Raw genomic sequence first — 27,876 nt, forward strand, 5'->3', positions numbered from 1 at the left:
TAGCGCTGTGGAACATCCAGATGCTCTTCTGTGAACTTCACACGTTGTCCTGTTGGAAGGTAAAACCTTCGCCCCCAGTCTTTGGTCCTTAGAGCAGGTTTTCATCAAGGATCTCTCTGTACTTTGCTCCATTCATCATTCCCTCAATCCCGACGAGTCTCCCAGTCTCTGAAAAACATCCCCCACAGCATGATGCTTCTACCAGATTTCCTCCAGACGTGATGCTTGGCATTCAGGCCAAAGAGTTCGATCTTGGTTTCATCAGACCAGAGTATCTTGTTTCTCATGGTATGCGAGTCCTTCAGGTGCCTTTTGGTAAACTCCAAGTGGGTTGTCATGTGCCTTTTACTAAGGAGTGGCTTCCGTTTGGCCATTCTACCATAAAAGCCTGATTGGTGGAGTGCTGCAGAGATGGTTGTCCTTTTGGAAGGTTATCCCATCTCAACAGAGGAACTCTGGAGCTCTGTCAGAGTGACCATCTGGTTCTTGGTCACCTCCATGACCAAGGCTCTTCTCCCCCGATTGCTCAGTTTGGCCGTGCGGCCAGCTCTGGGAAGAGTCCTGGTGGTTCCAAACTTCCATTCTAGAATAATGGAGGCCACCGTGTTCTTGGGGATCTTCAATGCTGCAGAAATGTTTTGGTACCCTTCCCCAGATCTGTGCCTCGACACAATCCTGTCTTGGAGCTCTACAGATAATTCCTTTGACCTCATGGCACGGCTTTTGCTCTGACATGCACTGTCAACTGTGTGACCGTATATACTGTAGACAGGTGTGTGCCTTTCCAAATCATGTCCAATCAATTGAATTTACCGCAGGTGGACTCCATCTCAAGGATGATCAATAGAAACAGGACGCACCCAAGCTGAAAGGGTCTGAATAGTTAAGTAAATAAGGTATTTCTGTTTTTAATTTTAACACATTTACAAACATTTATAGGAAACCATTTTTGCTTTGTCATTATGGGGTATTGTTTGTAGATTGATGAGAAAAACAATATAATTTAATACATCTTAGAATAAGATGACCCTGATCTGTATCACCTGTCTTTGTGATTGTTTCCACCCCTCTCCAGGTGTCGCCTTTCTTCCCCATTATCCCCTTTGTACTTATACTTGTGTTTTCTGTTTGTCTGTTGCCAGTTTGTCTTGTTTGTCAAGCTTACAAGCGTTTGTCCTGTCAGCTCCTGTCTTTTCACAGCCTCGCTTTTTCTCGCCCTCCTGGTTTTTGACCCTTGCCTGTCCTGACCCTGAACCCGCCTTGCTGATCGCTCTGCCTGACCCTGAACCCGCCTGGCTGATCGCTCTGCCTGACCCTGAGCCTGCCTGTCGTCCTGTATCTTTGCCTCTGTTGCTGTAATAAACATTGTTACTTCAACACGGTCTGCATCTGAGTCTTACCTTATCCTGATAGCTGTAACGTAACAAAATGTGGAAAGGTCAGGATTCTGACTGGGCCACTCCAGAAGGCGTATTTTCTTCTGTTGAAAAAGTCCAAGCGGTCTGAATAGTTTCCGAATGCACTGTATGTTATTTATTCATCATATGCACATAATTGTCATAGTATGTTGCTTGTATCGCTGGCAAGAGCACACGTTTAGGGCATGGTGATATATTTAGGCTACTAATGTTTTGTTGTTCCACTATTGCCCCATCAATGCACTGGCCTGAGCCTTTCTGCCCAAAAACGTTGGACATCTGGGCACTTGCTTGTAGTGTGTTTTATTTGATTGTTGTAAACATATGCTTGCACACAAACCCTGTAATTCAACCATAGTTTTACTGTCATCCATAGCTGTTCATTACATTAGTGGTCACTTCTCCGGTCTTTCCCCAACTAGTATCAAATAGTGGTGAGATAATCGTGTTGGTTTTATCACAGATTGACCCTTGGATAATCTGGGATAATGATATGCATTATTAAGTATTTTAATTACTGTGGTCATCTTCATTCTTGCTGTCGTGCACATGAAACATTTAGGTAAAGCAGTATCTTCGAGTGTCTTTGTTCTAGCATAGCAGTAAGCTGTTTTGTTCATGCTTGTACATTGTGTATATGCAAAGTATCTTATAGCCTTATACAGCTCACTCGGCTATAGTATTGTTTTTTGAATCATGCTGTAGGTCACGAGCTTCATGCACAGTAGCTGGGCATGACTCACATCTAGTACCATAGTGCTGTCCAAATGCTGTGGACTGCCATATGCGCCTTTCAGCAGCCGAGCAGCATGATATCTCCAAATATTATTACCGGGTTTCTGTCAATAAGCATATTCACAGCTCATTAAAAAAATCCTAAAATCCTAGAATCCTAAAATTTGATTTTTCTCAGATTTCCATTGATCACCTTTGACCTTAGTGGGGAAGCTGACACTATATTGTGGTGTGATGACCAATCAGGCTTATTATACTGTAGCTTCCGGCTGTGTTGTATGGCTGTTGATACGAGCATTATCTAACATGCGGAGGGCTTGTTAATCACCCACATGGTGATTAGCTGTTGGCTATCAAGCGTTGTATCACTTGAATGAAAATTACAATTTTATTAAAATAACATCAAATTTATCAGAAATACAGTGTAGACGTTGTTAATGTTGTAAATGACTATTGTAGCTGGAAATGGCTGATATTTTATGGAATATCTATGTAGGCGTACAGAGGCCCACTATCAGCAATCATCACTCCTGTGTTCCAATGGCACGTTGTGTTAACGAATCCAAGTTTCTCATTTTAATGTTAGCACAGCTGAAAACTGTTGTGCTAATTGAGTATCTAGATCATCAGCATTTGTGGGTTCGCTTACAGTCTTAAAATGGCCAGAAACAAATACCTTTCTTCTGAAACTCGTTAGTCTATTCATTATCTGAAAAATGAAGGGTATTCCATGCAAGATGTTGCCAAGAAACTGAAGATCTCGTACAACGCTGTGTACTACTCCCTTCACAGAACAGCGCAAATGGGCTCTAACCAAAGAGGAGTGGGAGGCCCAGGTGCACAACTGAGCAAGAGGACAAGTACATTAGAGTGTCTAGTTTGAGAAACAGACCCCTCACAAGTCCTCAACTGGCAGCTTCATTAAATATTACCCGCGAAACACCAGTATCAACGTCAATAGTGTCATGACGTTGGCCTGGGGGGTAGGTGTATGACTGTCATAAATACCTCTTCCCCCCTTTTTCCTCTCTCTACCCTACTGAGGTTACATTTGCAAAACCCCTGGTTAACATAGAGATTCTGGGAACATCACAAGATGGGGGGAAATGAACTATATTCTGGTAATCCGACCAGCTTGTGATCCAGATACTGTATTTACAATAGCACAGCTTCTTCCCTTTGTTCCTCAGTCTTCCCGCTCTTTCACTCAAACCCAGCCCCTTTTCTTTTGTGTAACAAGCTGTCATATCTGTTCTGCCCGCTAGGGACGTTTTCCTTTATGACGTAATTTGTAATCAAGTTATGATATAATTATGTGTATGTGTAATTCTGTGTGATTAGATAGGTATTTAGTAAATAAATAAATAAACCAAATTTTGTATTGCTGATTCAACTTATGAGCCAGGGTTCGTGCAGATAACCAAGAATGTACAACTTTCAGATGAGACTGAATTAAGATGACGATTAATATTGACTGCTATTGATGTAAAATATTACTAGGTCTTTAAGAGTTTATTCGGAAGATAACAGCTCTATAAATAGTATTATGTGGTGCCCGACTCTCTAGTTAATTACATTTACATGATTAGCTCAATCAGGTAATATTAATTACGGAGAAATTATTTTATAGAATAGCATGTCGTATCACTTAATCCGGCATAGCCAAAGACACGACAACAGTGAAGAGGCGACTCCGGGATGCTGTAGTTTTGCGGGTACTGTAAGGTCTACACCTGTTGTATTCGGCGCATGTGACTAATACAATTTGATTTGATCATGCTAGCTCTGAGATATAGACATCTTACTCTAGCATGGGCACTGCTACTGCTTCTCAACCAGTCCCAGCTTCACCCTCAAGATCATGGGCACTGCTACTGCTTCTCAACCAGTCCCAGCTTCACCCTCAAGATCATGGGCCGATGATCCTCTGCTGCTTACAAACATTACATTTGATTAAATGTTCTTAGATTGTGGAAGCCTAGTTGAGTTCCTGCATTAATGGCTAATTTTGTCATGATTGTCAGCCCCATAGTCCAATAGTCATGTTGCTTCTCTCTTATTGCATTACAATCTGCTATATGGGGTGGCAGCGTAGCCTAGTGGTTAGAGCGTTGGACTAGTAACCGGAAGGTTGCGAGTTCAAACCCCCGAGCTGACAAGGTACAAATCTGTTGTTCTGCCCCTGAACAGGCAGTTAACCCACTGTTCCCAGGCCGTCATTGAAAATAAGAATATGTTCTTAACTGACTTGCCTGGTTAAATAAAGGTAAAATAAAAAAAATAAAAAAAATGTAACACTGACTGTAGATGCAGGTGGTTGGCAGGGGTCACAGTTAGAATATTGTCATGTACCAGATGATGGCTCATCTTGCCTCAGGGAGGGCACTGGTCTGTGCGTCACATGAGAATAAGCCTACTCATAGTTCTGAGAAGCTATCTCAGTGTTGTGATTATGGCACAGTGTAGATGGGTTGATTCTTTTAATTTACCAAGATGGCAGGTTCATCTTGCCTCGGCGAGGACCCCATGTGGTCAGTATACGAGAGATAAGCCTACTGAGATTTTCTGAGAAGCTATCTCAGTAAGGTGTGCCTGCTATACTGTAGCTTACACAGAGTTTCAGAATGCTACACCATGTCATACACATGACATTGCTGAATTACTATTTAAAGGACATGCTGCTGCCATACACATAGTTTGTTGTCTGTCAGCGGTTCTGCAGTTTTGGGGATTGGTACAGCGTACCTTGCACACTGCCTGTGATTATTATTATTTTATCATGATGCAGGCTCTGGTAGTGAGCTACCCCGAAGCAGCAGACCCGAACACCAAGACAACATATTGCATGTATTGTAATCTTTTCTAATAAATGGTTAAACGGATATGTGACGTTTCCTGTCTGAACTTGAGGCTTCTCAACTTCCACTGGTTTCTCAGCTGTCGTTGCAATCCACTGCTGAGAAATGATTTGTGTACATCACTCTGTGAATATCTTTTCTTTCATTGCTATTCACACAGAGTTAAGCAAGAATGACAAGAAGAAGAGGAAGAGACCCATCCTGGAATATGGTAGTTAAGCTTTTGAAATGGCTCACGGGAGCCAGTTGATGCAATAGCCCATTTGAGCCACACCGATGTCAAATTTTGGTAAATAAGATTGGTTCCTATAACAGCACTGCGGGGCAAGTGGCCTCTTAGTGCTGAGATGTATATAATAGTGATGGAAAGATAAAGAAATGCCTCACAATTCTTCACACATTTTTATTCAGTTAGACAAATCACATTAATCCTCCCGTAGGAAAATAAATAAACAGCTTAACCCTGAGCATGACTCTTTTAAAGTCTTATTCGTGCTGCATAGGCCGACTCTAAATGTTTTCTGAAGTCTGTACCTGGTTACTTCTATTGTCAATTAACATATAAAAAGTCTAAGCTTATTTTGTCATCCCTATGTAACAGTGTGAAACTGTTGAAGTGTTGAATGCAGCCTCTCTCAGCACCAGGAGTCTGTCATTGCCAACTTTGTGGCAAAAGGTATACATACTTGTCTGTTTCATTCATTCAGGGGACCCCCTTACTATGTGCAGATTAGTGTGCCTTGGGAGGATGGGTGTGGAGACTGTGGCCTAGACCAAAGTGATGACAATGAATTGTGAGCATGTTCATGGCAAGGTTGCCCATAGCCACTGGTACCTGTTCCCCTTCTCCCATGGCACGACTCCCTAGATACAATATGTATTTTGTGTGTTGGCCAGAAACAATAAGAATATTGATTGTAATGTAATACACTCATTGATGTATGTATGTCTGTGTGCTAATGGAACTCTGAGGATGATTTTCATCCTGTTGTGCTTGTCAGCAGTGATTGTACAGAGAACTAGATGCAGAAGATGTCCATGAGAAGATTTCATTGAGTTGCTTGAGTAATTGTGATTGTGTATAAAACGTATATTTCTGGCCCGATCATTCTCATGCTCCACTCCCGGATGTAAAGAACCTGTGTATTTTAGATAAATCCCGAGGACCTCACCTCGAGTATATAAAAGGTGGTGTAGTACAGGTACAGGAATACAATTTTATGTTAAATTCCACGTTACACTTACATTTTTGCCTATAATTGCAGCAGTGTTTGATTTTATATGTGTCTATTTTTGTCTCATTCCCAGGGAACAAGTTTAACACGAGCACAAGTTTGGACTTCAACAGATTCCAAAGCATGTGTCATCTGACGAGGACTTTCAAACAACCGAGTACCCATGAACATGAACCGAATCACAGTTGAGGCAGCTAAGCGTAGGGTTGATGTATTTTTTCCCCATGCGTGGTAGTGTAATATTCTAACAAGGCTTGTTTGTTCAGAGGTGGAGTAGTTAGTGGGAGGGGTGTGTCATGGCAGGCAAGCTGCCATCAGCTCGCAGACACTTTCCACTGCATGGCTGTGTTCTGCCTCTGGATGGTTGGGTCTGTCAGTGCTGTAGGACTCAGCTACACAGCATGTGTGACAGAGAGTGGGAAACCCCCACACCATACACTTGACACACCATTAGCTAGTCACTGCTCCAGAGTCAGACTATGTATCACTGCGTATCAATTCGAAATAACAAGCTCAAACATCCAGTGTGTGTGGATGCTAATGCTTTGTCAGTTACCAAACATCAGATAAAATGATGATAAAATTGCCCAAACCCGTAGGGATGAAGTCAACATGTACAACAAAGATGACAGACATGATGTATGATGATCTCCAAGTGAAGATGGGTCTGATATGTGAATGGGCATAATCACTGGATTGCAGCGACTAGTTGGTGTCCATAAACTACTTTCGAGGTCAGAACATGATTAATAACAAAATGGAAATAGCTCTAAAGGTAAAGGCCTACATTTTCCGTTATAAAATGTATCATATATTGTTAGGGCTCTATTCAATTCGTATCGCAGAAGTTCAGCGTTACAGCGTCATTGAAATTTTCCCACGTTAGGTGAGATTGTGATACACAATCGGAAATTGCCTTCACATTTATATTGTGCAATCTGTACCGCTTCAGCGATACAGACTGAATAGAGCCCTAATCTAATCGCACATATTGTGAGCCTGAGCCAAACATTAGTCAATCAACAAAGAATTAACAAAGCATAAAAAATACTTTATTTTGTTGTCCCCCTTTTCTCCATATAGCTGTTATGTAAAATCAAATGACAGGATAAATTATGCATGCGGTATCCACTGTGGCCTGAGCTCATAACTTGAATGATTACCTCAGCTTTTTCTTGTGTAATGACAAAACAGCCAAAATATACAGTATGTTCTCATGCATAATTGGGACAGATCACAGCTTCAGTGATAGAATGTGAAACTATCGTCTATGGCAGACTTCCTGTTCAAACAAACGGCAAATCCCCCCCCCCCCCTTTGCAAAGGAAAAGTATTTTTCCACCCTCAGACTTTTTACATATGAATAACTAACGCAGAAGTCTTTAATCTCAAAATAAGGATCATGAATAGATAACAACTAAAAATGATTTGTCACCGGATTTGTAAATTGCAAATCAATTCGGAGATTCTTGTAAGACGGAACAATCTCTACTTTTGTTTCAAAAATACAAACATTTGTAAAATATAGAAAATGATTCATTTGAAAATCCCCAATAAAAACACAACAATTCTCAGATCTTACAGCACACTGATGGACTTGACGTCAGACAAAAATCGGACAGAGTTTAATTGCCCTTTTCTTGACAGTTTATGGTTGTGACCATTATCATTTAAAAATGATATGTTTAAATCTATCAAAAGTAGAGAACTTTACAGACCATGAGTGGTCTTGCTACGCTACGTGTAATGAGGACATGAATAAGGGGTCCTTATGGTATAGCTGACCCTGCCCACTCCTGATTCATTTAGGATTTTAAACATCTGACGGAAGTTGACCAAATCCTCGGACACATTTTTTAGGAATCCCAGTTTTGAGATAGAATAACTATTATTTTAAGTCAGAGGGCCACATTGGCACTGAGGGATGGAGGATATAAGAAGGATCCACTCAGCGCCCCATACATCTGAGAACCTGGTGTCCATGCATAATGATATTATGAACCAATAGGGATAGTGCAAGACAGTAAACATCAATCTGTGTCATCAATCTGAGCATAAGGCAGCGTAAAACACAGAACTGTTAGATACATTTTTTTATCCACAATACTAGCTGCTGTATGTAGGATACTCTATGGGGAAAGAAACGTATACATTGAGCAATGCAATTGAAAAATCTGAGTGCTTCACTTGGTTCTATTAAATTCTGTGTTTGATAATTAACTCATAAATGGAATTAAGATCTCCATGCAGTGGGTATAGCAAGTACAGCAAAATATTTCAAAGTAGTTACACACATTTCTGTTGTAAGTGCAATAGCTGCAAGTGCTTTGAACTTAAAATGGTCTAACCTATAAAAAATAGTCTTCTAACTGAATCCCAATACTAGATTGCTGGCCTCCAGCATTGGAAATATAAATAGTCCCCAAATGTGAAGACAGTGAATTTCACACAGAAGTGCACACTAACACATACACCATGTGTCATCTATCACTCTTCCTTGCACATACACACATTTGCTCATGCACACGCACACACCCACGTATGCAAGCACACGCACACACATGCACACACACACACGTTTTGTCCTTCTATTCTTGTGGGGACCTAAAATTTGATTTCCATTCAAAATCCTATTTTCCCTAACCTTAACCTGTAACCCTGTCCCAAACCCTAAACCTTACTCCTAAACCTAATCCCTTACCCTAAACCTAACCCAATAGTCTTTGTCCTCATGAGGACATGGGAATTTGACTTGTTTTACCATTGTTGTGGCGACTTTAGGTCCCAACATGGATAGAAGAACACACACACACACACACACACACACACACACACACACACACACACACACACACACACACACACACACACACACACACACACACACACACACACACACACGCACGCACGCACGCACGCACACACACACACACACACACACACACACACACACACACACACACACACACACACACACACACACACACACACACACACACACACACACACACACACACACACACACACACACACACACACACACACACACACACACACACACACACACACACACACACACACACACACACACATCGTTAGCTCTTTTACTGTGTTTCAACCGTTTCTGTCGAGCATATTGAACACCAGTGCTCGGCATCATGTACCTGTACCTTGCAGTAAAAAAAGAGCTTCATATGAATACAAATAAAACCTTATCTGAACCTTACACCATCGTCAGGGCAACCCTGTCTGGTGTCATAGGTCCTGTTTTGACCGAGATCCACAAGTCCTCATCTTTCGGACTCTTCTTATTTTTGTCTGATTTTGCTGTGGCTGAGCTGGGGCTGACTGCACAGCAACCAGCGCAGTTGGCGTGGCGACAGCAGCAGCAGTGGCAGCACACCACCAGAGAAGTGAAGAGCACCACCATAGGCAGGGCTAGCAGCACCACCAGGCAGACTGTGTTATAGATCCCCTGGTCATGCTTAGTGGTGGCCACCTTCCACAAGTCACTGAGAAAATCCAAGATGTCTTCCTTCATTGTTCACTGACAGTGTCTTATCAATTCCTCTTGAGGGTAATCTTTGAAGAAGAAACCAATTACAATAGTGAACACGTTGTGATTGAAGTAGTCAGCAAGGGTGTTGCTGTTATCAGGGGATTGTTCTTGTGGTGATTTGACCCTGATCTAGTGCTGGGTTTCAGTTTCCTGGTGAACTCATGACATTGAAGATTTCGCTGATATAGTAGGACATCCCAGTCACAATGAATATCTGATGAAGGAAAGGGAGGATGGGACAGACTAGAAAAATTCTTGATGCAGGGAGAATCTCTTTATCCTCCCCTCCTTCCTTAACCACCTTATCTGGGGGTTTGAAGACCAACGCATTTTTTATGAAAGTTTGAAGTCCAAAGATCAATTGTTTATGAGAGAGGGGGGTTTTTCCTTTGTAATCCTTCAGTTGCTGTAATGATTCCGATCTCTCCTTGCCTTGATGGGAAGGTCTATGAAGTCTGCCTGTTTGTGTTGTTTGTTTGTTTCCTCTTTTGGGATATGGGATCCCACCTCACGTCCTCTGGAGTCTCCTCTCTATTTTAATCCATTCTCCTCTGGGAGAAGTGATGGAATGAGGACATTTTCTGTGGAGAGAATTAGAGAGAAGAAGGTGAGCAGAGTGAACCCCAGTCCCACTGGTGCCTTTTCGCTCTCTTCCCTCCCCTGCACAAGTATCTTATTCAGCTTTACTCTCATTAAAGTTGGAGGGAAATGTCATGGCTCTGGCTGCCTGAATGCACCATGGAGGGAAATACATTTCAATGTACCGGCTAATAGCGGCCTAGCTTCGATGGTTTTGACTTTAACATTGACTGAGTGTAGCACTCCACTGTAGCTTGGATCAATGGTAACCGTTATGGGTATCCAGGAGGTCAAAGGGTAGTTTATAGGTTTATGTTGACTAGGATTATGGCCCTGTGAGGGAAAATATATATTTCCTGCTCCATTTTCTAAGCCAAATGTTTCTGACTGCAAGTGAACAGAAAAAAAGTTTGTGTTTGTCTCACAGCCCATGTGTGAAATTGGCTTACCCATAGTCAGCTTCACTTCCTTCCCAACATAACAAAACAGGAAACTGTGCACTGCTGCTACTTTGTTGCATTGAGTAAAGAAGGCAGCACCTACTTGCAGTTTGTCAACATTAAGGTCCCATTTCAGCTAAACACAATTTGTTCACCAAATCCATTGAATGTAAGCTTCACCATTATTCATGTATGTAGGTCTATGCATTTGTTTTATGGTGATGCTGAGTCTAAAGTTGAGACATACAAGGTATGATGACTGGAAGGAATGAGTAACAATCCCATTGGGCACGCACTGGTTGAATCAATGCCACGTCATTTCAATGGAATGCTGGTTCAACGTAGAATAGATGTGGAGTTTACATCTTATCCCAGTGGGATATCACTCATTAGCATTGTCCAGCAAGGTGTAAGAATCGTCTTCCTCGCCAGAGTAGAAAATGGTCAGAGGTCTGTTGTAGTGCACACCACATACATTTACAGATGCTGAGGTAGTTCTCAAGCTGAAATTGAGAACGAAGAGAATCAATGAAAGCTCAATGCATTGAAAAATCTATCAAGATCTAATTCTCTATCACAACATCCCCACTCCATAGTGTGTCATGCCATCAGACGGCCTTTGCACTCTGGTCAGGCCGTGGGAATTAATGTAAAATAACAACAATGTAACAAAATGACGTAACATTGTCTTGGCCTATGATCAGCTGTGAACAGGAAGATACTTTCAGTGGCTCACAAAGCAAGGATGGGGAAAAACTCTTATGACTGCATTAGTGAGCTACAGCTATTTATGGAACTTGGAACTCTGTTCTGCCCAACCTAAAAGCCTGAATGACAGCAGGCAACACAAGGCAAAACAGGAATATTTAATGAATGGCCCACGGTAATCATGAAGAAGAACTGGCGAATGTTCAATTCTAATTATCTTAATAATAAGAGTCAGTCAACAGTCTTTTGCAGAGATAGTCAAAAGTTTAGAGACAGCAAAAGTCATGTGTTAGTGTACCAAATTAATATCTTTACTCAAAATCAGTGTCGTGGTAAGAAACACAAGATTGCATATTTTTGATGGGAATGTTCAATTCTAATTATCTTAATAATAAGAGTCAGTCAACAGTCTTTTGCAGAGATAGTCAAAGGTTTAGAGACAGCAAAAGTCATGTGTTAGTGTACCAAATTAATATCTTTACTCAAAATCAGTGTCGTGGTAAGAAACACAAGATTGCATATTTTTGATGGGAACAGTTGGGAACATGCCCATATCTCCACACAGTATAAGAGAGGACATTCTCTCAATGCGTTACAGTTCAAGATGAAAGGTAACCTTTGAGTCAGGGAGAGTGAAATAGTATAAGAGAGGACATTCTCTCAATGCGTTGCAGTTCAAGATGAAAGGTAACCTTTGAGTCAGGGAGAGTGAAATAGTATAAGAGAGGACATTCTCTCAATCCGTTACAGTTCAAGATGAAAGGTAACCTTTGAGTCAGGGAGAGTGAAATAGTATAAGTAGAAGAGAGAGCATAACGAGACAAAGTTTCAAATCAAATGATAGAAATCTCAGACATTTAAAATCGTAGGTGAACCTTAGGTTTCAATCATCGAAACCATAATGTCACTAGTCATAGACAATGTGCAAAGCATTGTGCAAAGGCCCAATGCTATATTTAAGATTTACATTTCCTGAGAGAGATATGCTATAGAATGGCACTGAGTAGTGACTGAACAGCAACATATCACCTGGTACATCACAATACCTGTTTAACTGACGGAGGGGACTTTCCAAAACAACAGACTTCCAGTTCACACATAGTATTATAAGTATATATATTGACTCCTTAGCCACAGATACTCAACCAAATAAGATCAACAGCATTCAATATCAACAGCTTCCCATTCATCATTTCTCAACAGTCTTTTGAAATGTACACCTTACCGGCAAAAGGTTTTAGAAGTCCGGGCCAGTAAAGCTGTTTTTTCCCTCTCCTCTTCCTTGTAAATCCTGCTTTTTGTTGATTTTCTCTAAGCTCTCAATGTTGCCCCATACTTGGTATGTATTGAACTGTGCTCTTTGTGCCTGTATCTCTTTACCTCTCTCTGCCCGTGTGTGTCACTCTCTCAGTGCAGCGTCCCTTCTCCCTGACCTGCATACCCTGTGAAAGAAAGGGCCCTCTGTCTGTACTCGCGTTCCCTTGCCTGACACGCTGCATTCTTGTGGTTACTTTATACACACAAGTTCCCAGTGATGTCAGAGAGAGAGCGAGAGAAAAAAAAGAGAGAGGACAGAGAGCTCCCCTGAGAATCCCACTGCTCATAATTAATTGGATTTGTCTGCAGTTTGTAACTTGATGTTTTCAAATTCGTATTCTAAAGAGCTGCTGACTTTAGTGTTTGAACGCTTTACCACAACATTAATGCGCATAATTTTAAGTGTTATAAACCTAACATTAACCAAAACACCTCACCCATTTCAGCGCTACCTCACTAACTCTAATTGGAAAGAGGAAATTAAAGTGTGTGTGCATGCGTGGGTGTGTGTGGGCGTGTGTGTGTGTGTCCTGTATGCTCAGGGTGTGGACAGAGCAGGGAAACAGGTGAAGCAGAGAGAGATGCACTGATGTGTGACTGCTTTGTAGAAATCTGTGAGAGATCATGTGACCCTGTTCGTGAGGAGAATGGAACTCATCCATGCCTGTGGCAAACAGCATGCACTCACTGGTAAGAGACTGTCACATCCCACAACATACACACTTTGACCCTTGTACTGTAATTCACAGAGAGAGATGAGGACAGAGAGAGGGAAAATACCCACTGAAATATGTTATTTTAAACCAAATAGGTGCTCCGACTGTCTGACTGACTGTATTATTTTGTTAACCTCCTACTGAACCATGAATATACTGGCTGTGGCCATGTGAGTATATGTGTTTCATGATCACAGTAATCCTCATTTTGCAATAAGAATGTGAGATTTATTCTGTTTGCTCCAGGCTTTGTTATAACGTGGAGTTTGTTGGGATAAGCTACACCCAGTTACCTGACTGTAGGCTATATACTGTCGTAATTCACATTGAGGGGTGAGGACTGAATCGTACACTTTCAGAAAAAAGGCGCTAGTTAGAACCTAAAAGGGTTCTTTGTCTGTCCCCATAGGTTAAACCTTTGAAGAACCTTTTTTGGTTCCAGGTATAACCTTTTTGGGTTCCATGTAGAACACTTTCCACAGAGGATTCATTCTACCTTGATCCAAAAAAGGTGCTACTATGGGGACAGCCAAAGAACCCTTTTGGAACCCCTTTTTCAAAGAGTGTAAAGAGGTAAAGGAACTGTAATCAGGATGTAAAGACTAGCACTACTGCAGTCAAAGCTAGGATTCCCCTATTTGTGCTGCTAAATCAACCCATTATCTCTCCTAATTTCCTGTTTGGAAACTCTATTCTCAATTTTGTGGCAGAAACCAAGAACACTGCTCAGCAGAAAACATTCTCATAAAGAAGTGGCTCTTCTTCGGTATCTTTGGGGGTAGGCCCTGCATTGCCCTGCACAGCAGCATTAGGGTGCCTTTAAAACGTTACTCTGCACATTGTGAGCTCGTGTGCTAATGAAAAGTAAATCAGAAGGATGCAGAGGCCAAAAATAGGCTCGGCCGTTCCGTTGCTAACAGGTCCCAAAAGCAAAGCAGGCCATGAGTCACTCCTGTAAAATGTTTTGGCCCAGTGCAATGAAAACAGGAGGAGGGATCTGAAGAACACACAAAGTTGATTTGATGGAGATTACTCTATATATGGAAGTAGCTCTCCTGTATTTTCAGTGATGGCATTGTAAAGAAAAAGTAGTTATTAGCTCTGATGTAAACAAAGGCCTGTTTAGGAACTTTCCAATCCACTTTCTGACTGACTGGTCCAACATACAGCTTGTGTAAATGTGACTGGATGAAAGTAATTTGACTGTGTCTATGATATCAGATTCATGTTAAAGAGACTACTGATTTTGAAAGCACATCAATAAGTAGCCAATCAATTCCAGGCTAAAGGTCAAGAACTTGAGGCAGGGGCGTCAATTGGCTATGGCAGAGTATGGCAGACACCATACCCTAGCTCAACACCAACAATTTAAAATAGGCTACAAAAATCATTCCAATCCCGATTAAAAGGAAATTAGGTTTGCAAGAAAGGCATTTCACTGTACTTTTGCATGCAATATTAAAACTTCAAACTTACAGGGCTGGTTTTAAGACCATGCGGACAGCTCAGAGTGGACGGGGATGCTGTTTGCCTCGCTGCAGTGAACAGCTCTAAGGAATGCAGAGGTGGAAGATGGCTGTAGATGACTACGTAAATCCTGTTTGACTTGATATGAAACGAAACAACACTTTTTTAATCTCAGTGCATAGAAACCAATCGCTGTATGACGTGCTGTACGACGTGCTGTATGACGTGCTGTATGAATTGTTGTCGTCAAAATGTATGTCCCTTGTCAGCTGAGGTGAATGAAGCTACAGCTGCCAAGGTGTTCTCTGAATGGTTTTAAATTGTGTAGAAATGCAGTAAATAAGATTCAACTTTATAAAAATGACACGGATTAGCTGAAATTACACCACTGACTCAAGGTACATTTGACCACATGATATACTGGACACACTGTTTAAACCGGTTGGTTTTTCCCAAGTGACTCATCTCTTCCTTCCCGTTATTCAAGTATGTTAAAAGGCACCTTGTCAACCTGTCTGAACATGGATTAAGAGACCCTACCAATGCTTGGATTTGTTATTCTCAGTAGTTGACTACTAGGGTATACTGTCTGGTACATACAGTCCAGTAAATCAGACAACATCTATAGTATAAACAGAAGTATCTGATTTTCAGGAGGAAATCAGCAAGATGGAGACATGAACTTGTGTGGTCTGGCAACTTACTTTCTGTTTCTCTGTCTGCATTGTTCTGTTGCATTTCTCAGTAAATTACCCAGTATCACCATGTGGTATGTACACAGAAAGGAATAAATTCCACAGAAACTCCTAAAGAAGTGTATATTTTGGGGGAGGGTGTAACTTTACCCACTTGGCACAGACATCCTTTCAATGTCTAGTTTTGAATGACATTTGGTTGAGTTTTAAAATAGTATATACTTTTTGTTGTTGTTGCTTTATTTAACTAGGCAAGTCAGTTTAGAACAAATTTTTATTTACAATGATGGCCTAGGAACAGTGGGTTGACAGATTTTAACCTTGTCAGCTCTGGGATTCGATCTAGCAACCTTTCGGTTACTGGCCCAACGCTGTCAAGTAATGTGAATTCAACGTGAATTCAACCAAAAAAATCACTATGTTATTGGTTTTAGGATAAAAGTTGGATGAAAAATAGATTAAAATCCCTTCTGTTGATTACTTTTTGCAAATTCAATCCATTTTCCATGTTGATTCAACGTCATCACATTTATTTATTTTTTGTTGAAACTATGTGGAAACAACAACATAACAGCCTAGTGGGTTGTTACATGATTGTATTTGCAATAACATAAAGATTTTCCTGAATTACAGTTCATATAAGGAAATCAGCCAATTTAAATACATTTATTTGGCCCTAATCTATGGATTTCACATGACTGGGAATACAGATATGCATCTGTTAGTCACATATACCTTAAAAAAAGTAGAGGCGTGGATCAGAAAACCAGTCAGTATTAAGTGTGACCACCATTTGCATGCTCAAATAATAATAATCCTCCAAATAAGGGCACTGCGTTCATCCACCTCTGGCCTGCTCGCCTCCCTACCACTGAGGAAGTACAGTTCCCGCTCAGCCCAGTCAAAACTGTACGCTGCTCTGGCTCCCCAATGGTGGAACAAACTCCCTCACGACGCCAGGACAGCGGAGTCAATCACCACCTTCCGGAGACACCTGAAACCCCACCTCTTTAAGGAATACCTAGGATAGGATAATGTAATCCTTCTCACCCCCCCCTTAAAAGATTTAGATGCACTATTGTAAAGTGGCTGTTCCACTGGATGTCATAAGGTGAATGCACCAATTTGTAAGTCGCTCTGGATAAGAGCATCTGCTAAATGACTTAAATGTAATGTAATGTAAATGCTCAATGGGTGACATGTCTGGTGAGTATGCAGGCCATGGAACAACTGTAACATTTTCAGCTTCCAGGAATTGTGTACAGAGCCTTGTGATATGGGGTTGTGTATTATTATACTGAAACATGTAATAGTGTAAATAGTCCGGGAGGCCATTTGATTATATGTTCAGCGGTCTTATGGCTTGGGGGTAGAAGCTGTTGAGGAGCCTTTTGGTCCTAGACTTGGCGCTACGGTACCGCTTGCCGTGCGGTAGCAGAGAGAACAGTCCATGACTTGGGTGACTGGAGACTTGAAAAAATGTTTGGGCCTCCCTCTGACACAGGTCCTGGGTGGCAGGAAGCTTGGCCCCAGTGATGTACTGGGCCGTACGCACTACTCTCTGTAGTGTCTTACGGTCAGATGCTGAGCAGTTGCCATTCCAGAAAGTGATGCAACCAGTAAGGATGCTCTCGATGGTGCTGCTATAGAAATTTATGAGGATCTGGGGACCCATGACAAATCATTTTCAGTCTCCCGAGGGGGAAAATATGTTGTCGTGCCCTCTTAACGACTGTCTTGGTGTGTTTGGACCATGATAGTTTGTTGGTGATGTGGACAACAAGGAACTTGAAACTCTCGACCCGCTCCACTACAGCCCCGTTGATGTTAATTGTGGCCTGTCAGCCCGCCTTTTCCTGTAGTCCACGATCAGCTCCTTTGTCTCGCTCACATTGAGGGAGAGGTTTTTGTCCTGGCACCACATTACCAGGTCTCTGACCTCCTCCTTATAGGCTGTCACATCGTTGTAGGTGATCAGTCCTACCACTGTTGTGTCATCAGCAAACTTAATGATGGTGTTAGAGTCATGTTTGGCCATGCAGTCATGGGTGAAAAGGGAGTACAGGGGGGGACAAAGCACACACCCCTGAGGGGCCCCAGTGTTGAGGATCAGAGTGGCAGATGTGTTGTTGCCTACCCTTATCACCTGGGTGCGGCCCGTTTGGAAGTCCAGGATGCAGTTGCAGAGGGAAGTGTTTTGTCCCAGGGTCCATAGCTTAGTGATGAGCTTTGTGGAGACTATGCTGTTGAACACTGAGCTTAAGTCAATGAACAGCATTCTCATAAAGGTGTTCCTTTTGTCCAGGTGGGAAAGGGCAGTTTGGAGTGTGATTGAGATAGGGTCATCTGTGGATCTATTGGGGCGGTATGCGAGTGGGTCTAGGGTTTCTGGGATGATGGTGTTAATGTGAGCCATGACCAGGCTTTCAAGTCACTTCATGGCTATAGATGTGAGTGCTACGTGTCAGTAGTAATTTAAGCAGGTTACCTTGGTGTTCTTGGGCACAGGGATTATGGTGGTCTGCTTGAAACATGTTGGTATTACAGACTTGGTCAGGCACATGTCAGTGAAGACACTTGCAAGTTGGTCAGCGCATGCTCGGAGTACACGTCCTGGTAATCCATCTGGCCCTGCGGCCTTGTGAATGTTGACCTGTTTAAAAATCTTACTCATATTGGCTACGGAGAGCGTGATCACAAGTTTGTCTGGAACAGCTTATGCTCTCATGCATGCTTCGATGTTGCTTGCCTCTTTGTAGTCCATAATAGTTGGCAAGACCTGCCATATCCGACGAGCGTCGGAGCCGGTGTTGTACGATTGATGGTTCGTCAGAGGGCATAGCGGGATTTATTATAAGTGTTCGGATTAGAGTCCCGCTCCTTGAAAGCGTCAGCTCTATTCAGACCCTTTACTCAGTACTCTGTTGAAGCACCTTTGGCAGTGAATACAGCCTCGATTATTCTTGAGTATGACGTTACAAGCTTGGCACACCTTTATTTGGGGAGTTTCTGTCATGTTTTGTCTTTGATTATCATGCCTTGTCCCTGTTCTTCTCCTTCTATTCGTTTCCCTCTGCTGGTCTTATTAGGTTCTTTCCCTCTTTCTATCCCTCTCTCTCCCCCTCCCTCTCTCACTCTCCCGCTCTCTCTTCTCTCTATCGTTCCGTTCCTGCTCCCAGCTGTTCCTATTCCCCTAATCAATCATTTAGTCTTCCCATACCTGTTCCCGATCCTTTTCCCTGATTAGAGTCCCTATTTCTCTCCTTGTTATTCGTTTCTGCCCTGTCGGTTCCTTGTCTAGAATTCACCGTGCTGTGTTTGTGTATCGCCCTGTCGTGTCGTGTTTTCCTCAGATGCTGCGTGGTGAGCAGGTGTCTGAGTCTGTTTGGTTCAAGTGCCTTCCCGAGGAAACCTGCTGTTCACCTGCTGTTCAAGATCGAGTCTCCAGTTTGTCCTCGTCATTTCGAGTGAAAGTTGTGTTTTTTGATTGTATTTACTTTACTGGATTAAAGACTCTGTTTTCGCCAAGTCGCTTTTGGGTCCTCTTTCACCAGCATGACAGAAGGAACCGACCAAGGAATGGACCCAGCGACTTCAGACGCTCGTTACACTGCCGTCAAGATCCAAGGAGCCATGCTCGGCAGACACGAGCAGGAATTGTCTGCTGCTCGCCATGCCGTGGAGAACCTGGCCGCTCAGGTTTCCGACCTCTCTGGACAGTTCCAGAGTCTTCGTCTCGTGCCACCTGTTACTTCCTGGCCTGCCGAGCCTCCAGAACCTAGGGTTAATAACCCACCTTGCTACTCCGGGCAGCCCACTGAGTGCCGCTCCTTTCTCACGCAGTGTGAGATTGTGTTCTCTCTCCAACCCAACACATACTCTAGAGAGAGAGCTCGGGTTGCTTACGTCATTTCACTCCTTACTGGCCGGGCTCGAGAATGGGGCACAGCTATCTGGGAGGCAAGGGCTGATTGCTCTAACAAGTACCAGAACTTTAAAGAGGAGATGATTCGGGTTTTTGACCGTTCAGTTTTTGGTAGGGAGGCTTCTAGGGCCCTGGCTTCCCTATGCCAAGGTGAACGGTCCATAACGGATTATTCTATTGAGTTTCGCACTCTTGCTGCCTCTAGTGAGTGGAACGAGCCGGCGCTGCTCGCTCGTTTTCTGGAGGGACTCCACGCAGTGGTTAAGGATGAGATTCTCTCCCGGGAGGTTCCTTCAGATGTGGACTCTTTGATTGCTCTCGCCATCCGCATAGAACGACGGGTAGATCTTCGTCACCGGGCTCGTGGAAGAGAGCTCGCATCAACGGTGTTTCCCTGCTCCGCATCGCAACCATCTCCCTCCTCTGGCTCAGAGACTGAGCCCATGCAGCTGGGAGGGATTCGCATCTCGACTAAGGAGAGGGAACGGAGGATCACCAACCGCCTGTGCCTCTATTGCGGAGTTGCTGGACATTTTGTTAATTCATGTCCAGTAAAAGCCAGAGCTCATCTGTAAGCGGAGGGCTACAGGTGAGCGCAACTACTCAAGTCTCTCCATCAAAATCCTGTACTACTTTGTCGGTCCATCTACGCTGGACCGGTTCGGGTGCTACATGTAGTGCCTTGATAGACTCTGGGGCTGAGGGTTGTTTCATGGACGAAGCATGGGTTCGGAAACATGACATTCCTTTCAGAGAGTTAGAGAAGCCTACGCCCATGTTCGCCTTAGATGGTAGTCATCTTCCCAGTATCAGATTTGAGACACTACCTTTAACCCTCACAGTATCTGGTAACCACAGTGAGACTATTTCTTTTTTGATTTTTCGTTCACCGTTTACACCTGTTGTTTTGGGTCATCCCTGGCTAGTATGTCATAATCCTTCTATTAATTGGTCTAGTAATTCTATCCTATCCTGGAACGTTTCTTGTCATGTGAAGTGTTTAATGTCTGCCATCCCTCCCGTTTCTTCTGTCCCTACTTCTCAGGAGGAACCTGGCGATTTGACAGGAGTGCCGGAGGAATATCATGATCTGCGCACGGTCTTCAGTCGGTCCCGAGCCAACTCCCTTCCTCCTCACCGGTCGTATGATTGTAGTATTGATCTCCTTCCGGGGACCACTCCTCCTCGGGGTAGACTATACTCTCTGTCGGCTCCCGAACGTAAGGCTCTCGAGGATTATTTGTCTGTGTCTCTTGACGCCGGTACCATAGTGCCTTCTTCCTCTCCGGCCGGGCGGGGTTCTTTTTGTTAAGAAGAAGGACGGTACTCTGCGCCCCTGCGTGGATTATCGAGGGCTGAATGACATAACGGTTAAGAATCGTTATCCGCTTCCCCTTATGTCATCAGCCTTCGAGATTCTGCAGGGAGCCAGGTGCTTTACTAAGTTGGACCTTCGTAACGCTTACCATCTCGTGCGCATCAGAGAGGGGGACGAGTGGAAAACGGCGTTTAACACTCCGTTAGGGCATTTTGAGTACCGGGTTCTGCCGTTTGGTCTCGCCAATGCGCCAGCTGTTTTTCAGGCATTAGTTAATGATGTTCTGAGAGACATGCTGAACATCTTTGTTTTTGTCTATCTTGACGATATCCTGATTTTTTCTCCGTCACTCGAGATTCATGTTCAGCACGTTCGACGTGTTCTACAGCGCTTTTAGAGAATTGTCTCTACGTAAAGGCTGAGAAGTGCTCTTTTCATGTCTCCTCCGTTACTTTTCTCGGTTCCGTTGTTTCCGCTGAAGGCATTCAGATGGATTCCGCTAAGGTCCAAGCTGTCAGTGATTGGCCCGTTCCAAGGTCACGTGTCGAGTTGCAGCGCTTTTTAGGTTTCGCTAATTTCTATCGGCGTTTCATTCGTAATTTCGGTCAAGTTGCTGCCCCTCTCACAGCTCTTACTTCTGTCAAGACGTGTTTTAAGTGGTCCGGTTCCGCCCAGGGAGCTTTTGATCTTCTAAAAGAACGTTTTACGTCCGCTCCTATCCTCGTTACTCCTGACGTCACTAGACAATTCATTGTCGAGGTTGACGCTTCAGAGGTAGGCGTGGGAGCCATTCTATCCCAGCGCTTCCAGTCTGACGATAAGGTTCATCCTTGCGCTTATTTTTCTCATCGCCTGTCGCCATCTGAGCGCAACTATGATGTGGGTAACCGTGAACTGCTCGCCATCCGCTTAGCCCTAGGCGAATGGCGACAGTGGTTGGAGGGGGCGACCGTTCCTTTTGTCGTTTGGACAGACCATAAGAACCTTGAGTACATCCGTTCTGCCAAACGACTTAATGCCCGTCAAGCTCGTTGGGCGTTGTTTTTCGCTCGTTTCGAGTTTGTGATTTCTTACCGTCCGGGTAGCAAGAACACCAAGCCTGATGCCTTATCCCGTCTGTTTAGTTCTTCTGTGGCTTCTACTGATCCCGAGGGGATTCTTCCTTATGGGCGTGTTGTCGGGTTAACAGTCTGGGGAATTGAAAGACAGGTTAAGCAAGCACTCACGCACACTGCGTCGCCGCGCGCTTGTCCTAGTAACCTCCTTTTCGTTCCTGTTTCCACTCGTCTGGCTGTTCTTCAGTGGGCTCACTCTGCCAAGTTAGCTGGTCATCCCGGTGTTCGAGGCACTCTTGCGTCTATTCGCCAGCGCTTTTGGTGGCCGACTCAGGAGCGTGACACGCGCCGTTTCGTGGCTGCTTGTTCGGACTGCGCGCAGACTAAGTCGGGTAACTCTCCTCCTGCCGGTCGTCTCAGACCGCTCCCCATTCCTTCTCGACCATGGTCTCACATCGCCCTAGACTTCATTACCGGTCTGCCTTTGTCTGCGGGGAAGACTGTGATTCTTACGGTTGTCGATAGGTTCTCTAAGGCGGCACATTTCATTCCCCTCGCTAAACTTCCTTCCGCTAAGGAGACGGCACAAATCATTATCGAGAATGTATTCAGAATTCATGGCCTCCCGTTAGACGCCGTTTCAGACAGAGGCCCGCAATTCACGTCACAGTTTTGGAGGGAGTTCTGTCGTTTGATTGGTGCGTCCGTCAGTCTCTCTTCCGGGTTTCATCCCCAGTCTAACGGTCAAGCAGAGAGGGCCAATCAGACGATTGGTCGCATACTACGCAGCCTTTCTTTCAGAAACCCTGCGTCTTGGGCAGAACAGCTCCCCTGGGCAGAATACGCTCACAATTCGCTTCCTTCGTCTGCTACCGGGTTATCTCCGTTTCAGAGTAGTCTGGGTTACCAGCCTCCTCTGTTCTCATCCCAGCTTGCCGAGTCCAGCGTTCCCTCCGCTCAAGCGTTTGTCCAACGTTGTGAGTGCACCTGGAGGAGGGTGAGGTCTGCACTTTGCCGTTACAGGGCACAGACTGTGAGAGCCGCCAATAAACGCAGGATTAAGAGTCCAAGGTATTGTTGCGGCCAGAGAGTGTGGCTTTCCACTCGCAACCTTCCTCTTACGACAGCTTCTCGTAAGTTGACTCCGCGGTTCATTGGTCCGTTCCGTGTCTCCCAGGTCGTCAATCCTGTCGCTGTGCGACTGCTTCTTCCGCGACATCTTCGTCGCGTCCATCCTGTCTTCCATGTCTCCTGTGTCAAGCCCTTTCTTCGCACTCCCGTTCGTCTTCCCTCCCCCCTCCCGTCCTTGTCGAGAGCGCACCTATTTACAAGGTACATAAGATCATGGACATGCGTTCTCGGGGACGGGGTCACCAATACTTAGTGGATTGGGAGGGTTACGGTCCTGAGGAGAGGAGTTGGGTTCCGTCTCGGGACGTGCTGGACCGTTCACTCATTGATGATTTCCTCCGTTGCCGCCAGGATTCCTCCTCGAGTGCGCCAGGAGGCGCTCGGTGAGTGGGGGTACTGTCATGTTTTGTCTTTGATTATCATGCCTTGTCCCTGTTCTTCTCCTTCTATTCGTTTCCCTCTGCTGGTCTTATTAGGTTCTTTCCCTCTTTCTATCCCTCTCTCTCCCCCTCCCTCTCTCACTCTCCCGCTCTCTCTTCTCTCTATCGTTCCGTTCCTGCTCCCAGCTGTTCCTATTCCCCTAATCAATCATTTAGTCTTCCCACACCTGTTCCCGATCCTTTTCCCTGATTAGAGTCCCTATTTCTCTCCTTGTTATTCGTTTCTGCCCTGTCGGTTCCTTGTCTAGAATTCACCGTGCTGTGTTTGTGTATCGCCCTGTCGTGTCGTGTTTTCCTCAGATGCTGCGTGGTGAGCAGGTGTCTGAGTCTGTTTGGTTCAAGTGCCTTCCCGAGGCAACCTGCTGTTCACCTGCTGTTCAAGATCGAGTCTCCAGTTTGTCCTCGTCATTTCGAGTGAAAGTTGTGTTTTTTGATTGTATTTACTTTACTGGATTAAAGACTCTGTTTTCGCCAAGTCGCTTTTGGGTCCTCTTTCACCAGCATGACAGTTTCTCCCATTGTTCTCTTCAGATCCTCTCAAGCTCTGTCAGGTTGCATGGGGAGCTATTTTCAGGTCTCTCCAGAGATGTTTGATCGGGTTCAAGTCCGGTCTCTGGCTGGGCCACTCAAGGACATTCAGAGACTTGCCCCGAAGCCACTCCTGCATTGTCTTGGCTGTGTGCTAAGGGTCATTGTCCTGTTGGAAGGTGAATATTTGCCGCAGTCTGAGGTCCTGAGCGCTCTGGAGAAAGTTTTAATGAACCTCTCAAGCATCTCTCTGTATTTTGCTCCGTTCATTTTTTATCTCAATCCTGACTAGTCTCCCAGTCTCTGCCTCTGAAAAACATGCCCACAGCATGATGCAACCACCACTATGCTTCACCATAAGGATTTTTATTTATCCTTTATTTAACTAGGCAAGTCATTAAAGAACAAATTCTTATTTATAATGCCAGTTTACCCTGGCCAAACCCAGGCCAATTGTGCACCGCCCTATGGGACTCCCAATCATGGCCGGATGTGATTGAGCCTGCATTTGAACCAGAGACTATAGTGATGCCTCTTGCACAGAGATGCAGTGCCTTTGACCACTGCACCGCTCGGGAGACCTGGGATGGTGACAGTTTTCCTCCAGATGTGATGCTTGGCATTCAGGCCAAAAAGTTCAACCTTGGTTTCATCAGACCAGAGAATCTTGTTTTTCATGGTCTGAGAGTCTTTAGCTGCCTTTTGGCAAACTCCAAGCGGGCTGTCATGTGCCTTTTACCGAGGAGTGGCTTCCATCTGGCCACTGTACCATAAAGGCCTGATTGGTGGAGTGCTACAGAGATGGTTGTCCTTCTGGAAGGTTCTCCCATCTCCACACAAGAACTCTAGAGCTCTGTTAGAGTGACAATCTGGTTCTTGGTCACCTCCCTGATGAAGGACCTTCTCCCCTGATTGCTCAGTTTGGCCGGGTGACCAGTTCTAGGAAGAGTCTTGGTGGTTCCAAACTTCTTCCAATTAAGAATGATGGAGGCCACTGTGTTCTTGGGGACCTTCAATGCTGCAGACATTTTTTTTGTACCCTTCTCCAGATCTCTGCCTCGACACAATCCTGTCTCTGATCTCTACGGACAATTCCTTCAACCTCATGGCTTGGTTTTTGCTCTGACATGCACTGTCGACTGTGGGACCTAATATAGACAGGTGTGTGCCTTTCCAAATCATGTTCAATCAATTGAATTTACCACAGGTGGTCTCCAATCAAGAAACATCTCAAGGATGATTAATGGATACAGGAGGCACCTCAGCTAAATTTCGAGTATCATATCAAAGGGTCTGAATATTTATGTAAATAAGGTATTTCTGTTTCATTTCTATTTAAATAAATTAGCAAACATTTCTAAAAACCTGTTTTTGCTTTGCCATTATGGGGCATTAGTGTAGATTGCTGAGGATTAAAAAAAACATGTAATCCATTTTAGAATAATAATAACATGTGGAAAATGTCAAGGGGTCTGAATACTTTTCGAATGCACTGTACATATTTTATAGTTATTATCTTCATCAATTGTGCCAATAATTCTGGAGATACTTTTTCATTTGAAAAGCTTGGTTAATCTCGAATTCGTTTTTTAAATTATGAATGCCAGTGACATCTATTTTTCAGGTAACTGTCATTAATCAATATATTAAAGTAGGTACCTTACCTTCGTTATATTAGCAACTCAAATAATCAATAACTGAATTGCTGGTAATGATCTATGCAGTTCCCATAAGGATACCTGCCACAACATATGTAATTGAATGTTTCCTAACTTTATATTTCAGGCAGTTGTGGAATCTTATAATTATAGGGCTCCTGAGTGGCACAGCGGTTTAAGCCACTGCATCTTAGTGCAAAAGGCATCACTACAGTCTCTGTTTTCAATCCAGGCTGTATCATATCCAGTCGTGATTAGGAGTCTCATAGGGCGGTGCACAATTGGCCCAGCGTTATCTGGGTTTGGCCGTGGCAGGCCATCATTGTAAATAAGAATTTGTTCTTAACTGACTTGCCTGGTTAAATAAATAGGCATATTTTACCCCTCCTCTAACAGAACAGACACATTGTAGAGAGTTTCCCACCAGGCAGTGGATTGACCTCATGTTCAATCCTGGCCTAAAATTCTTCAAGAGCAATGAGCTCACTAAAAATAATACAAACATAATAATAGCTCTAGCTCCAAGCTAGAGTCTAGAAGAAGTACATGCTACACAAAATGAAATGCTGCTGTGTCTTGAATGTTTTCACTTGCATGTCCTGAGATTTCAATTCTATTACTTCCAGTCTGCTTCCCAAACGGAACCATATTCCCTTTATAGTGCACTACTTATAGTGCTTTGGGGAATAGGGTGCTATTTGGGGCGCATTTCTATAATTTTTCACCCTGAACGGCCTGTAACAGCTCTGAGCTGGACAGATATAGAACAGAGCCCGGAGCCCTGAGGCAGAACGATAAAGTGGGCCTGAGACTTCACATTCACATGGACCAGGAAGTGCTTACTTGGACTACATCCAGAGGGGCAGGAATAAGGTCTCCAGGACAAAACATTACTTATTTTGGAGACGAAGAAGCAAAGCTTTAACAATGCTCGCCCAGTCCACAGCCTTAAGAGGCACTTTTGTGATTGTCTATGCTGTGGCACATTAATAAATGGGACAAAAGAGAGTGGTTTGAATAGACCCATGGATGGAAGGAGGAGGGGATTTGTACAGAGATGATGCCTTTGAGCATCAATTCCAACAAAAGATTGAAAATTGTAGAGTAATTCTATACCTTCTGGCCATGTTGACTTATACACAGACGATCTCTTTCCTGTATTATCTCAGCATGTGATAGGAGTCAACTCTGACCAGAATATGTACACTCCAGAAATGATGCTTTGTAAGCAGGTCGCCACATGCAAATATTGCATAGTCCTCATTTATCATAGTCCTCATTTATCATAGTCCTCATTTGTCATAGTCCTCATTTGTCATAGTCCTCATTTGTCATAGTCCTCATTTGTCATAGTCCTCATTTGTCATAGTCCTCATTTGTCATAGTCCTCATTTGTCATAGTCCTCATTTGTCATAGTCCTCGTCATGGACTGTTTAACAATACACGAAGACTGATATCTTATGATTCCTTAATTATAACATACAAGCCCATTTCAATAACTGCACAATGCTGACAGTTTGCCTTTGTAATCATGGATATTCACTACTGATGAGTTATCAGTGATTTGCTGGTAAAGCACAATTCTGGTAACCTTGGCAAAATTCTATGTGATCAGTTCAGATAACGACATCGTCATCTTGCACACAAACGTACACAACACTAGATCACTGACTAAATCACGCCCTACAAGAAGAGAAAAAGCAAGAGAGAGACAGCACAACATGTAGACAAAAACTCATACCTCTTATTTTCCTGCCTCCAATGGAGTTGTCACTCCTCTTCTTCATGGCCTGGAAACATTCATGTTGCGTAGCCCCACTGGTTTACTAAATGTTAGCTATGTCAGAAGTATCATTGCTGCCCATCAATCCGTTCTCGGTCCCTCAATTCTCAATTAAGCCAACGCGTTTTACGGCACTATTACACAGTCCAGCGAAGAGCGGCACTTGTCATACCCAATCTGCTTCCAGGGCTCAGTGAGTTGTGAAACCAACGCAAGCCGCCCAACCAGGCTGAGGTTTGGGACTTTACAGTGTCGCCTTTCATCACATTCCTCCCAGTGATCTGTGAAATGACTGGTGTGTTGGAAGAGG

The 27,876-nt window shown here is 43.8% G+C and overlaps 1 protein-coding gene across 4 annotated transcripts; it reads right to left on the reverse strand.

Annotated features, from left to right (window-relative positions):
• Positions 1–9,222: 9,222 nt before the first annotated feature.
• On the reverse strand, positions 9,223–27,672 carry LOC124040947 (uncharacterized protein KIAA0040-like). 4 transcript variants are annotated; one of them, XM_046358072.1, is made up of 3 exons: positions 12,758–13,323; positions 10,834–11,327; positions 9,223–10,386 (listed from the first exon to the last, which is right to left on the reverse strand). In XM_046358072.1, exon 3 carries the CDS (start codon positions 9,785–9,787, stop codon positions 9,470–9,472), a length of 318 nt encoding a protein of 105 aa, XP_046214028.1. In that variant the 5' UTR covers positions 9,788–10,386; positions 10,834–11,327; positions 12,758–13,323; the 3' UTR covers positions 9,223–9,469. The 4 variants fall into 4 exon arrangements, with proteins under 4 accessions (XP_046214028.1, XP_046214030.1, XP_046214029.1 ...); XM_046358074.1 differs by lacking the exons at positions 10,834–11,327; positions 12,758–13,323 and adding an exon at positions 27,525–27,672; XM_046358073.1 differs by lacking the exon at positions 10,834–11,327 and having other exon boundaries at positions 12,913–13,323.
• Positions 27,673–27,876: the final 204 nt, after the last annotated feature.

This window comes from Oncorhynchus gorbuscha, linkage group LG08 (assembly GCF_021184085.1).
Source record: "Oncorhynchus gorbuscha isolate QuinsamMale2020 ecotype Even-year linkage group LG08, OgorEven_v1.0, whole genome shotgun sequence".
Lineage (NCBI taxonomy): Eukaryota > Metazoa > Chordata > Actinopteri > Salmoniformes > Salmonidae > Oncorhynchus > Oncorhynchus gorbuscha.

Excerpts from the sequence above, each read along its gene's own strand:
- LOC124040947 (XM_046358074.1), bottom strand. The coding sequence starts at position 9,787 with ATGAAGGAAGACATCTTGGATTTTCTCAGTGACTTGTGGAAGGTGGCC.